General features: G+C 45.1%; 1 protein-coding gene across 1 annotated transcript in view; it reads right to left on the bottom strand.

Annotated features, from left to right (window-relative positions):
- The window catches only part of LOC145392214 (centromere protein V-like), a 1798-nt gene extending 1303 nt beyond the window's left edge, over positions 1-495 (bottom strand). The window contains exon 1 of the mRNA XM_080266666.1: positions 398-495. Within this exon, the coding sequence (XP_080122792.1) occupies positions 398-495 (98 nt within the window). The remainder of the gene's footprint in view (positions 1-397) is intronic.
- Between the last annotated feature and the right edge of the window lie 13963 nt (positions 496-14458).

Genomic DNA, 14458 nt, shown 5'->3' with positions numbered 1-14458 from the left:
CTTGTCCTGTCCTTCCCTTCCCATCCCTTCTCTTCCCCTTCCCTTCCCTTCCCTTCCCTTCCCTTGCCCTGTCCTTCCCTTCCCTTCCCTTCTCTTCTCTTCTCCTCTCCTCTCTTCTCCCTTCCCTTCTCTTCTCGTTCCTTCACCTTCCACGCAACCTTTTCCTTCCCCTCCCCTCCCCTCCCCTCCCCTCCCTCCCCTCCCCTCCCTTCCCTCCCCTCCCATCCCCTCCCCTCCCCTCCCCTCCCCTCCCCTCCCCTCTCTTCCCTTCTCTTCTCTTCTCGTTCCCTCATTTTCCACGCTACCTTTTCCTTTCCTTCCCCTCCCTTCCCTTTTATTCCCTCCCCTCCCCTCCCTCATCTCCCCTCCCCTCCCCTCCCCTCCCTCCCCGTCTTACTTGCAGTCGATAACGGTGAGTATGGGCGGCGCCAGAACCTCAAACCTGATGGCTCCACAGTGGCAGCCCCCAGTATGCTTCACGTCACCCCCGTTCATCACCACCGCACCTGTAACACCATTATTATTATTATTATTATTATTATTATTATTATTATTATTATTATTATTATTTTTATCGTCGTCAGGATAATAACTATAATAAACTCTGCCACCTCCGTCATCGTCATAATCAACTTCGTCATCAGCATCATTTTCATTCTCATCATCACCATCACCTTACCTACGATCATCATCATCATCATCATCATCATCATCATCATCATCATCATCATCATCATCATCATCATCATCATCATCCCGTCTATTAAAGAGGAGATGGGGTAGGATCCAGAAAGACAGAAAATCATGAAATTGTGAGAACTACCCACAGCCAACCCAGTGAAATGGGCCACACAGCATTCCCACATCATCCCAGCCACCGGAATCCTATCTCCACCTCAGAAGCACAGCCATCAGCATCAGTCCTCATTTTCTTTTTTATGGAGGCGAAGATGCACTTGACGGGCTGGCGATTAGCGTTATCAGCCTCTGCCCTACACCAATTTTCCACATTAATCCTTTTCACGCTTAAGGTGTCTGTGTTTATTCATATATTTTGCAATTATGGGTTTCGCAGATGGTTAGTACGTTTCCTGAGGCAGTGAAAGGGGGCGCCGGATCCCTACACGGTGTATATATTGAACTGAACAACTGAACATGCAGGACAGACCCACAGAAGCTGCATAACGAGTCTCCTTGGCCAATCAGCGACAACAATAATCAGTTCAACCTTGACTGGCACTGACGAGACTAAAAATTAATACAAGCCTTGTCCTAGCTCCCCACCACGAATCTCTAGAAGGAACGAGACCAGCAACTGTTTTAGGAGTGTGCAAGCGATCAACGTGCATCCTGATTGCGTTGGTCTGCCGCTATACGTTTTCTGTGCCCGTCCACTTGGCTTGAGGTGAATGTGGATTGCAAACTGGTACCTCTGCCTTGTGCCTCGCTTGTTTGGTGTGTGTGTTTTTTTTTTAGCTGTACTGGTGGTGATGGAAGAGAGAGAGAGAGAGAGAGAGAGAGAGAGTGTGTGTGTGTGTGTGTGTGTGCGTGTGTGTGTGTGTGTGTGTGTGTGTGTGTGTGTGTGTGTGTGTGTGTGTGTGTGTGTGTGTGTGTGTGTGTGTGTGTGTGTGTGTGTGTGTTTTGTCATCAAATACATTTACCGTACATAAACTTCTTGTCTGTGCTTTCGTTAGTCACTACTCTCTCTCTCTCTCTCTCTCTAGTGTCGCGTACTGTGACGTCAAAAAGAGCAAAAATAGCCTCTTTGTATTCATTACTAAACACTGAAGCAACCATACTAAGAGAGAGAGAGAGAGAGAGAGAGAGAAGGGGGGGAATTTCAGTGGTACAGGAACTACATAGATTTTATAGTCTAAGCGATGTGGCTAATGTTGATAGAAAACGAGAGAGAGAGAGAGAGAGAGAACCAGCATCCCAAGAGAAAGATCCGAGTAAGGAAAATGTCAAGGGCGAGTGCTTGAGAGAGAGAGAGGGAGAGAGAGAGAGAGAGAGGGGGGGGAGAGGGAGGGATTTGTGGAATAGGGGAGAGGGAGGGGAGGGGAGAGGAGGATGGGATGTGAGGAAGGAAAGGTGACAAAATTTGGGAAGGTGAAAAGTAGAGGAGTGAAGAGGAAGGAGGGGAAGACTGGGAATGGGGGAGGGGGAAGAGGGTAGGGGAATTGAGGGAGAGAGGGTGGGGGAGAATGTGCTTAGAGGTGGGGAAGGGAGGGTAGGGGGTAAGGGGAGGGTAGAAGAGGGGATGGGAGGAAAAGGAATAGATGGAAGGGGTGAGATGGGAGGGGATGAGGGGGGAGAGGGGAACAAGGGAAGGTAGAGGGAGGGAGGGGGAAGGAGAAGGGGAGTGAGGAGGGAGATTAGAGCAGAGGAAGGGGGAGTTTGAGGGGAAGGGGAGGAGGAGGGGAGTTGGGGGAGGGGGGAGGATCGTGCCCGTACTGAAGGGGTTTAAATGACATTGTACTGAAGGGGTTTAAGTGACGTCACCGTATTGAAGTATGGATTGGTAGTAGTAGTAGTAGTAGTAGTAGTAGTAGTAATAATAATAATAATAATAATAATAATAATAAAACTAAAAATAATAATAAAAATAATAATGATAATGATGGTTGATGATGGAGATAAGAATTACAAAGATAAGACGAATGACATTTGAGAAGAACGAAGATTAAGAGGAAGGAAGAAGAGTAAAGAGGAAAGAATAAGAGAGGAATGTAGAAAAGAGAGAGAGAAAAAAGAGGAAGCATCACTGTTTCCTTCACTCCCCTCCTCTTCTTTCCTTCTTCCACTTCCTCTTCTTCCCTCCTTTCCTCCTCCTTCCTTCGTCTCTTCTCTCTGCCTCTTCCTTCCTTCTCCCTTCTGTCTCTCCTCGTCCCTTCTCAGACCAGCTCCTCTTTTCTTTTTTCCCCCTCCTTTTCTTTCTCCTTCTCCTCCCCCCCCATCATCTGTCTCCCTCTCCTCATCCCTCCCCCTTCTCCCTCCCCCTCATCTTTCTCCCTCTCCTCCTCTCTACTTCCACCCCCCATCCCCCCCTTCTTTCCCTCCCCTTTCCGCGTCTTCCACTCCTGTCTCTCCTCTCTTATCTTTTTTCCTCTACCCCTCCACTCCCTCTTTCCCCTTCCGTCCCCTCCCCCCTCCCCCTACATTGCAGATCCAGACGTCCTTTCTGAAGGTCAAGGGGAGGGGATGAGAGGAGGAGGAGAGGGGAGGAAGGAAGGAATGAAGGAAGGGAAGGGGAAGAAGGGAGGGAATGAAGGAAGGGAAGTGGGAGATGAGAGAGGGAATGAAGGAAGGGAAGGGGGGAGGAGGGAGGGAATGAAGGAAGGGAAGGGGAAGAGGGAGGGAAAGAAGGAAGGGAAGGGGAAGAAGGAAGGGAATGATGGAAGGGAAGAAGGGGGGAGGGAGGCAATGAAGGAAAGGAAGGGGGGAGGAGGGAGGGAATGAAGGAAGGGAAGGGGGGAGGAGGGAGGAAATGAAGGAAGGGAAGGGGGGACGGAGGGAAGGAATGAAGGAAGGGAAAGGGGGGAGAGAGGAAGGAGGAAATGAAGGAAGGGAATGGGGAGGAGGGAGGGAATGAAGGAAGGAAAGGGGGGAGGAGAGAGGAGGGAGGGAATGAAGGAAGGGAAGAGGGGAAGGAGAGGAAGGAGGGAAAGAAGGAAGGGAAAAGGAGGGGGGTGGAAGGAGAATCTGGGAAGGGTGAACTGGATTTCGAGATTAAAATTAGAGTGAATGAGTTAATAAAGATTGAATGAAAAATAATATTAATAACAGCAGCAGCAACAACAGCAAAAACAACGGTGCCAATGCTAATGATAATTCTGATGCTTCTGATAATAATAATAATAATAATAATAATAATAATGATAATAATAATGATAATAATAATAATAATAATGATGATTCAGCAACGGTCCTACACCCTTGTATCATCACCCTCAGTTTATTGCCATCTAGAACTGGTTTAGGGACGTAGATTGTACACTCGACGGTTGTACGTTGTTCTGTGTGTGTGTGTGTGTGTGTGTGTGTGTGTGTGTGTGTGTGTGTGTGTGAGAGAGAGAGAGAGAGAGAGAGAGAGAGAGAGTGTTTGTCTAAGCTCTCACACTCATTCCTTGCCCTAAAATCCACTTCCTCACCACTAATTCTTCCTCTGTCTCCCTTCCTTCTTCCTCCATGGCATTTTGAATCACAGGTAAGTAAAAAAAATATGTGAACAATTAAGTAAAAAGTGTAGAAACTGTCACAAATACCCGTAGTAGTGGATGAAGTGACTCTCGATTCAAAATATATGGTGTGTTTATCGAGACAGTGTATCAGAGGCGCCATTTTTGTTCCGTGCGAGCATTTGCATAGGGGAGTGTGATCTGATGACTTCTTCGATATCAGAGAGAGAGAGAGAGAGAGAGAGAGAGAAGGAGGAAGTTACGTAGAGTTTTATTGATACACAGAGCATACAGACTTTACGATCCATAGTAGGTGGTCTGGGATTCGACAGTAGAATTGCTAAAGTTGAAGAATACGGAGGAGGAGGAGGAGGAAGACGAAGATGAAGAAGAAGAAGAACAAGAACAAGAATAAGAGGAGGAGGAGGAGGGGGAAGGAAGAAGTTAAATATAAAAACACAATCATAAGAAAAGGATAGCATGGATACACAGGGTTAGCCATTGTGGGGAACTCCAGTCAAACGTTGCATCTACTCTGTTCACATTTAATTGGCCTAAAATTGCTGTGTGTCCTTCTAGAATACTTAGAACGAGAGATGGACACTGGAATATGATGCTAGTCACGAAGAAGTGTTACGTGGGAAGGTTGTAGAGCGGCAGTATTAGCTTATTCTGCCGGTTAGTCGTAACAGGAGATTGATACTAAACTCTGGTGCTAGTCACGAAGAAGTGCTATGGAGAGGTTGTAGAGACGCACTGTTGTCTTATTCGGCCATTGATCTAAGTGAAATAAGCTGCAAAATGACGAATATCTGCGCCAAGATGAAGTAGACGGACTGTAGACAAGAAATAATATGATATGAAAGGGTAAGGATGATGATGATGATGATGATGATGATGATGATGATGAGGAGGAGGAGGAGGAGATGGAGGAAGAGAAAGAGAAAGGATGTTGATGATGATGATGATGTGGAGGAGGAGGAGAAGGAAGAGAAATGAGGGGCTAAGATTATGCAAAAGCTTCCTTAAGACAAGCGACGTTGATGAGATGCACGGAGCTTGGGTCATAAATATCAGAGAGAGAGAGAGAGAGAGAGAGAGAGAGAGAGAGAGAGAGAGAGAGAGAGAGAGAGAGGAAATATTGGCTTGATATCTTTCTCTCATACGTCAAACTGTATCTTTTCATAATACCTCTGCGCTCGAAAGTGTGAGGCGTATATATATATGTATCGTTCCGTTTGTCTGTTTATATCTGTCTGTCTGTCTGTTAGCAAGATCATGGAAAAACAATTGGATGGAAATGGACCATATTTGGCCTAATTGTTGACCATCACAGGGACAGTTGGTTAATTTTTGGTCTAAGAATGTCACAGGTCATTGGTCACGGGCGAGATCAGATCAGAGAGTTTTGATCCGATTTTGACTCAGCTCAGTTGAAGGGTCGAGGGACACGAAAGGATGACATCATTCAATTTTGAGATCAGTCGGTCAGAGGTAAAGGCCACAGGGCAAAGTAAAAAATGGGTCTTTTTATCTCAACTACTTCTGATTCCCATTTAAATCAGACGATGTGAAAGTGATTAAGATTAGCCAGGGATGAACGGATTCAGTTTCCAGAACAAGAGGTCAAAGGTTAGGGTCAACTTAAACACTTCAGAGTCGATTTGCATCAAACGATGGATGGGTCGGCGGTCAGGCGAGGGTAAAGTAAGTCGATTTTGGGAGCAACCAGTCAAAGGTCAAGGGAACAGAGCAGGATTAAGGGCTCGTCTTTAAACCGAAGACTGGCGTTACTGAGCGGGTGTTGCAGTCTCTGAGCGCCCCTTCTTGTTTATATGTTAGCATACTTTATATCTGTCTGGTTATTTGTATGCGGTAAAATATCTACAGTTACGATGTGGGCTTGCTGCTGTCTGTTCCCAATTGTTGCCTTTTCTTTGAGGTTTTCGTGTTATCTAAGCATGTATACTTACTGATATCCTCCAGTAGTTCGTTAACGTCCATAAGTCATGGGTGAGAGGGCGTGGAAGGGCCTACTGATGCACCAGACGACTCTCCACCCGCGACTGAGTGGAAGCTGTCTGCTGACACCACCACCAGTGCGCCACCACAGCTACAGTATGCCCGGAAAATTGTTTGGCAGCTAATCTGAAGCTACTTCGTCTGGCTCCGTGGTGCGTGGCATACTTAGCGTAGCGTCTTGAGTTTTTTTTACCCAAATTTAGTAAACAACTCATTAAAGTCGTGTTCCGCACATACGTAGCCTGGATTTCATAGCTTCTGGGGTGGGACTGGCGTGAGGTCAATTCTGAACCACACTGTTGCTGACTCGGCGACATGGACTGGGGCGGTGGTGGGTGTGGAGTGAGAGGGTACGACGCTGGGGGGCTGTGTGTAGGGGGCGCCGGTGGGGGGGGTGGGCTCCCAGCACACCCAAAAACATTTATGCTCACGAGTTTATTGCTTGTCAGGACTCTTCTCGGCTCAAGGTTAGTGCTAGAAAATTTACCTTTAACATTCACCCCATTGTCCTTTTTTTTTTAAATGTTTTTTTTTATTTATTTATTTCGCTTTGTGGTGAATGAAATCGTATGGCAAAACAAAACTGAATTAAATGGACATAGCAGAGATGTTTTTTCCCCTAGTGATTTTAAAAACTTGTTAATACACACACACACACACACACACACACACACACACACACACACACACACACACACACACACACACACACACACACACACAAGCATCCCTGTGTGGAGTGGAAGTTACTGGAAAAGTCTGCGTGTGTGTGTGTGTGTGTGTGTGTGTGTGTGTGTGTGTTTGTGTGTGTGTGTGTGTGTGTGTGTGTGTTTGTGTGTGTGTGTGTGTGTGTGTGTGTGGTGGGGTGGGTTGAGTGCAAGGGTGGGGTGGGGTGTGGCAAGCAAAGGGTTAATGTCGCCCCGGGGACTCGCTTCTGACCTCTTCCTTCTCCCCTTCCCCCTCTTCCTTCCTCCTCTCCTCCCCCCTCCCCCTCTCCCCACTGTCTAGGGATGCGATGGGAGGGGAGGATGCTGTTCTACCACTTCCCCTCGTCTCCCCTCTCCGACCCTCCTGTTCCTTCCTATCCCTTCCCATCCCTTCCCTTCCCTTCTTCCTCTCCCGTACCTTTCCTTTCCGCTCTTCCCTTCCTTTCCCTTTCCTTCCCTTCCCCACCCCTTTCCTCCTATCTTCCCCCCTTTTCTCACAGTCATGATGATGATGGTAATGAAAACGATTGTGATGGTTTGGTTAAAGAAGTTTTAGCTGTTATAATGATGGTGATGATGATGTTAATGATGGTTGCGGAAGTGTTAATTGTTATGATGATGGTGATGATGATGTTGATGGTTATAGAAGTGTTTTTATGATGATGATGATGATGATGGTTATAGAAGTCTTGTTATGATGATGATGATGATGATGATGGTTATAGAAGTCTTGTTATGATGATGATGATGATAGTTTCGTTATAGGCGTTAATTGTGACGATGATAGTGGTATTAAATTTATTCGGTGCGAAGTCAGAAGCCTGATATCAGAGCGTCTTCCTGATGTCAGCACCCTCGCCCTGAATCACAGAGCAGCCACAAGTATAGAAAAACTAGCATTCCCCGAGAGAGAGAGAGAGAGAGAGAGAGAGAGAGAGAGAGAGAGAGAGAGAGAGAGAGAGAGATGGAATAAGTAATTTATATTCGCAGAGGAGAGACGGCGAGGTGATTTGTCTGGACTGAGATTGATGATCATGACAGAAAAGAAAAGCAGACTTCTCTAGGGTGGGATAGAAGCTAGAGAGAGAGAGAGAGAGAGAGAGAGAGAAAACACACACACACACACACACACACACACACACACACACACACACACGGATGCCTGATTGCTAATTTCCGTTCTGTGTACCATTTACGCCATTCCTCTTATCCAGGAAAGTTTGGGTTAGGTCAGGTGTGTCTCCTTAGTGTCAGGCTGGGTTAGTTTGTTAGCCAGTTAGGTTGATCTGTTAGCCGAAGTTAGGTTAGAATAGGTTAGGTAAGAATAAGGAAAAAAAAAAAGTGGAAGAATGACCTTGCCGTGAAAATTAAAGGTAGTTTATTGTGTAAAAAAAAAAAGTATATATATAGAAAGGAAATCTGATGCCTGATCGGATTTATATCAGACTAATTGCGTGGTTCCGGGAAGTGATTAGGTCTTTAGTGCAGGTGAATCATTAAAGGTCAGAGGTCAGGACGCGGCGTGATGACATGATTGCCTGATACGAGTGAAATCAATGTTGGCGGAGGCGGTGTTTTGTGGGGATGGGAAGAGAGGGAGTCCATTGTGGCGCGTGTCTTCCAGTTCATGGTCGTGTGACAAGGGCAAAGATGATTTTTTTTTTTTATCTACTTCCTTATATATGTAGAAGATAGACAGACAGACTAATAGGTAGATAGGTAAGGGCAGGGAAAGGACAAGGGCAGGGAAAGAACTAGGGCAGGGAAAGGACAAGGGCAAGGAAAGGACAAGGGCAGGGAAAGGACAAGGGCAGGGAAAGAACAAGGGCAGGGAAAGGACAAGGGCAGGGAAAGGACAAGGGCAGGGAAAGAACAAGGGCAGGGAAAGGACAAGGGCAGGGAAAGAACAAGGGCAGGGAAAGGACAAAGGCAGGGAAAGAACAAGGGCAGGGAAAGGACAAGGGCAGGGAAAGGACAAGGGCAGGGAAAGGATGAAGTAAGTCCGTTTCGAGAACATGGGGTCAGAGGTGAAGGTCACTGTCCTCTCACACGCATCACATCAAAGAGAATCACCTACGGACAGAGAGAAGCATACCAGGCCTCTCTCAGCTCGGGAATATCACCCAGCATAAGGAAGGGAGAGGTAGAAGAGGTGAAACATTAGGCTAATTTTACGCCATATTTAGCCTTTGTGTCACTGTGGCTGGTAATTCTTAGTAACCAGCCAAAAATTCAGACAGATTTCAAAATAAATAATCTGCATTCTCCTCAGTACAGTGGCGTTTACAATCACTTAGTCTTCTTGATACACGATTTTTGTGATGGTAGGAAAGCCGCCTCGATAGCTAAGGGTGCATTTAACCTCACCAGTTACCAAAATTACTCTGTGCTCAGTCAAGTGATTTAAGGAGAACAGGAGAAAATTGAAAAGTGTACCATCGTAGTGAAGGGGTTAATGGGTGACGTCACAGAATATTATAAACAGCTGTAGAAACGGGGGGGAAAAAAAAGGTGCAGTATTTTCAAACAGTTCTTTTCAAAATGTAAAACAAGGCTGGAGTCTGGATCCCATATGGTGTGTGTGTGTGTGTGTGTGTGTGTGTGTGTGTGTGTGTGTGTGTGTGTGTGTGTTTCTTTTTATTGTACCTCATCTGCTCAGACGTAAACACAACCAACATTTTCATCAACAGTACACAAAAAAACAGCAACAACAGCATCAACAACAACTTTACAAACATCAGCAATAATAATATAAATGATGAGACAAATTCCAAGCATTAAAAACGTATCGCTGGTGGGAATGACTCTCGTAAAACACCCAAAGAGGAAAGTTTATTCTGAGGTAGAGTTGTGCGTGTCATTAGCGGGCGGAGTGGTCTGATTTATGGCGGGAAAAACCTATGAGTGTCCGGCGTTCCTACCTGTCCCAAGATTAGAGAGAGAGAGAGAGAGAGAGAGCATATCCCAGGGAACTCCTTGTGTGTTGGGGACTTACCTTAGGGACTCTCTCTCTCTCTCTCTCTCTCTCTCTCTCAAATGAGCCGTAATGCCCTGGACGAGCCACTTAATCCCTTCACCCCGAGGACCTTGCGGTTAGAGAAAGAGAGAGAGAGAGAGAGAGAGAGAGAGAGAGAGAGAGATTGTGTGTGTGTGTGTAAAGGAAGATGGAAAAGGAGATAGAGGATTGTATATGTGTGTGTGTGTGTGTGTGTGTGTGTGTGTGTGTGTGTGTGTGTGTGTGTGAGAGAGAGAGAGAGAGAGAGAGAGAGCATAATCTTCACCGCCATCTTCTCAACCTTCCCACCTCTCCAGATTCCACTATTTTCCTGTATTTTCCCTTTGTATTTTCCCCTTGAATTTTTCCTTGTTATTTCAGTACCCCCCAAAATTTTCCCGGGGAGACCTAGAAGAATTTTCCTTGATTATTTTGTGTATTTTATTTTTTATGTGATGGTGGTAGAGAGAGAGAGAGAGAGAGAGAGAATCCATGCTATTCGTAGGCACCCTAGGCTAGTCTTCAGTTAACCCCTTCAGTACGATGACATCACTTACAGCAAGATTGATATTCTCTCTCTCTCTCTCTCTCTCTCTCTCTCTTTCCGTTTGTCTGTCCGAATTTCAGCACTTGGAGGCCTTGACCCAGACCCATCCCTTATCTCTAACGATGGGCTCTAGTTAGTGACCTTATCTATGTCAGGCTAGAATATGCAAATCACCGGGCATAAGTCAAGAGCACTAGAACGATATCAGGAACATCACAAGCGGATTATGTGGATATTGTAGCCTAAATATATACTTATATTTACACGTATAGGATAGAGAAATATATCAACCTTCATCCCGAGGCCTGTATGTTATTCAAGCAGACCACAGACGATATCATTCAGCTTTGGAGGGACAATATGCAGAAATAAACCGGTAACAGGGAGGTGTCAGGGAGCGTCCATCAACCCAGGAGTAGCATACGGTCCCCCCAAAACACCATAAGACAAAGTTTGGGAAATTGGGAAATATTATCACCACCGGACAGTCTTTAACACAACCGAAGGAAAACATGTTCGTAGTCTAGGGGCAAAAACCTCCTTATTTCCCTGGCGTCTATCCTAACCAATAAGAACTGTCTAGAATAAATCAAAATAAAATACAGACTACATTCTAGGCTTGAAATAGTTACTGTAGAAGCCTTATGGTAGTGTATTCCTAACCCCCTTGACCCCAATCGGTCTCTCGTAAACTGAACAAAATCGTCTGACGTTGGAATGAGAACAGAAGGAAGAGTACATGGATTGGCTGAAGGGGAGGGAGAGTATAGGCTGCTTGTGTGTGTGTGTGTGGTGTGTGTGTGTGTGACGTCCCTTACTGGTGTATTCATTCTGCCTTCAGACGATTTTCTTAAGCCCTCTCTTACTGAAAGATTCATCAAGGCTGTCTCTAACCCCCTAGCTATAAAAGTCTGTCCTAAGATAGATAAAATCGTCAGGAGTTGCTAAGGACGAAATAAAAAAAACACGGAGTAGCGTTTGTTGAGGGGCAAGTTTTTGTGGCTGAAGGTAGAGGGAAGGGGGATGAGGGAGTGGAGGTAGTGTGGGGGGAATTTGAAGGAGGTAGGGAGAACATAGGAGGGAGGATTACACACACACACACACACACACACACACACACACACACACACACACACACACACACACACACACACACACACACACACACACACACACACACACACACACACACACACACACACGGCGGAAGTCTACTAACACGTAACAAAACAACAATGACACCACATCACCAACATTAACGACATCCTGTAACCTGAACACGACAACTCCGGTCCATTCTATCACCTGGAGAGAGAGAGAGAGAGAGAGAGAGAGAGAGAGAGAGAGAGAGAGAGTACCTGCCTAGCCCTCCAAACTCCCTCTAAGCATCAGTCATCTTTTAAACCGTTTTCCTGCAACCATCACGCCAACTCTTTCTTCCTACCGTCTGATACGATAAATTCAGCTTAGGGGGAGGCGCCTCGTAGTCCGCCGTCTTGGGTACACAGTTAACATCTCTCTCTATTACCATTTTTTTTTCTAGTTGATAAAAAACTGTAGCACCATGCACGGTATCGGGGACAAGAGCATGGTAAGGTTAATTGAATGACACCTGTACTCTTTACTAACGATGGCGATAATTTGTGTATTTTTCTTGACACTGCGGATGTTTGTGGTTTCAGAAAGTTAACTCGTACTGAAAGGTATAATTTTGTGTATGGATTGATCTGTATCACGCACGGACATGAGATTTATACTCGCTGGGTTAGAAGGCATCCCAACATGTCTTCCTGAGCCATTTCTTTAGTTCACGTGTTATATTCTTTTGTATAATATCTGTGTGTCTATCTGTCTATCTGTTTTATCTATGTGCGTACGCAGTGTGGGACATTAACACACACAAAACGATATTAACGCCCCTAGACTAAGAAGGAAAAAGCGTCAGTCATTGAGGATACAAAAACAAATCCCTCAATTGAACCCACGAAATCACACAGCCTTTTCTTTCCCCTTGTTACTTTCCAGACGATTTTATGCGGCGCTGGAGGGATTTTTTTTTTTTAGCAGGAGGGGTGAGACAGCCGTAATTAAGTTTTTTTTTTATTATTATTATTACTGGATGACACCCATGAGGTTAATAAAATCGACTGGTGATAGCAAAATTAAAATATCGAATACGCTATGTGGCCGAAAGGGGTAAACGCGATGAAGAAGAGGTGAAACTAAGCACGCGACACTCTCAGTACGTGAATATACCGTGACGTAAATTAGTGGAAGGTTGAAGGGAAGTCTTAGGAAATGGGAGTGTTATGAAGCAAACCAATACAGCAATAGATAGATAGATAAACAAATGAGATAAATAGATAGGTAAGTAGATAGATAGAATTATTGTTTACACCTTATTACCTCCATCAATGAAAATGTGACACGGAGAATATTGGTGTCAGGCGGTAATAGATAGATGGATAAATAGATAGACAGACAGACAGATAGATAGGTAGATAGATAGACAGATAGATAAGTAGAAATAAATTACTCGCATCCTGAAATACCTAAACGAAAGATGAAGTGAAGTTGGATATATATATAGATAGATAGATACATGAATATAGATAGATAGATAAATAGATAGACGGATAGATAAAGGTATTCGGCTTGAGGATTGACTTACCTGAGTAGACTGAAGGGTAGAGTGTAGTTGTAGATGGGCCCTGGGTAGCGAGAGTCAGCCGCACACACACACACACCAGCCACCGCCACACCACTACGACTAACACCCACCTTCCACCCCGCACCGCACTCTCACTCAGCCGGGGTGTGTTTGTGTGTGTGTGTGTGTGTGTGTGTGTGTCTGGTGGCGTCACACACACACACACACACACACACACACACACACACACACACACACACACACAGAGTAGCAGCGTGGCCTTGAGTACAGTTCAGTCACGCTTTCCTCGACAGTATCGCCGCTTAAAGGTTATGGAAAAAGTGATTCCTAACAGTATTATTATTATTATTATTATTATTATTATTATTATTATTTTATTATTTTTTTTATTGACGCTGGTAGATAAAAGACTCGTAGTGAAGGGGTTAAGTACACTCACCATTGACCCTTTAAATACATTGACGTCCCCCAGAAAACTATATTCATTATAAAAAGGCTTTCTTCTTATCACGAATCTATTAGTAGTAGTTGTAACCCACGCTTCATCTGATTGTGAAGCCAAAGGAACGCAGGCTGAAGTTGCCCTCCTCTGCACTCCACCATCTTCCCTTTCACGGGATAGGCAGGGAGTTGAGGGGAGTTTGCATAACCAGGTCCCTAGCATCTATGGAGTTAGTGAGTGCAATATGTGTGTGTGTGTGTGTGTGTGTGTGTGTGTGTGTGTGTGTGTGTGTGTGTGTGTGTGTGTGTGTGTGTTAATGGAAGGAAGGAGGAATCAAAGGCCAGGAACCCGCAAACCGTTCCTTCCAAGAAAAAGAAATACAATAACTTCTCACGTAACCTGCTTGAAATCGATTGTATATAGAAGGAACTACGCATGACACACCAATTTTGCTTTCATCTCGCTACCACCAGACGATTTTGTTGGTGCACGTAAATTGCGAGTGTGTTGTATTAGCGTGCACTGTATACTTCTTCATTTTGGTACCCCCTAGACTATCCTACAGGTGTGTTTGTATAGTGAGTGTGTTTATCACCCAAGCACTGTCCACCTCAAACATGCTGCTGGTGTTTACTCTCACCCCAAGGCCACACACACACACACACACACACACACACACACACACACACACACACACACACACACACACACACACACACACACACACACACTTATTTGCCACACTCTTTCAATCCAGTAACATACTTTTTATTCCCACTACCGTCAGACGATTTTATTCAGCGTAGGAGGAGACGTGAGGGTATGGCGGGGTTAATGGAGACGATTTTGAACTTCGTCACTACAAATGGCCTCACCCAAACCTTGAGAAAAAAAAA

The sequence above is a fragment of the Coenobita brevimanus genome, chromosome 21, assembly GCF_032717465.1.
Source record: "Coenobita brevimanus isolate Jiangsu-jjx chromosome 21, ASM3271746v2, whole genome shotgun sequence".
NCBI classification, from domain to species: Eukaryota; Metazoa; Arthropoda; class Malacostraca; order Decapoda; family Coenobitidae; genus Coenobita; species Coenobita brevimanus.
The sequence above is the reverse complement of the archived record's forward strand: the minus strand, read 5'-3'. Positions and strand labels throughout refer to the sequence as shown.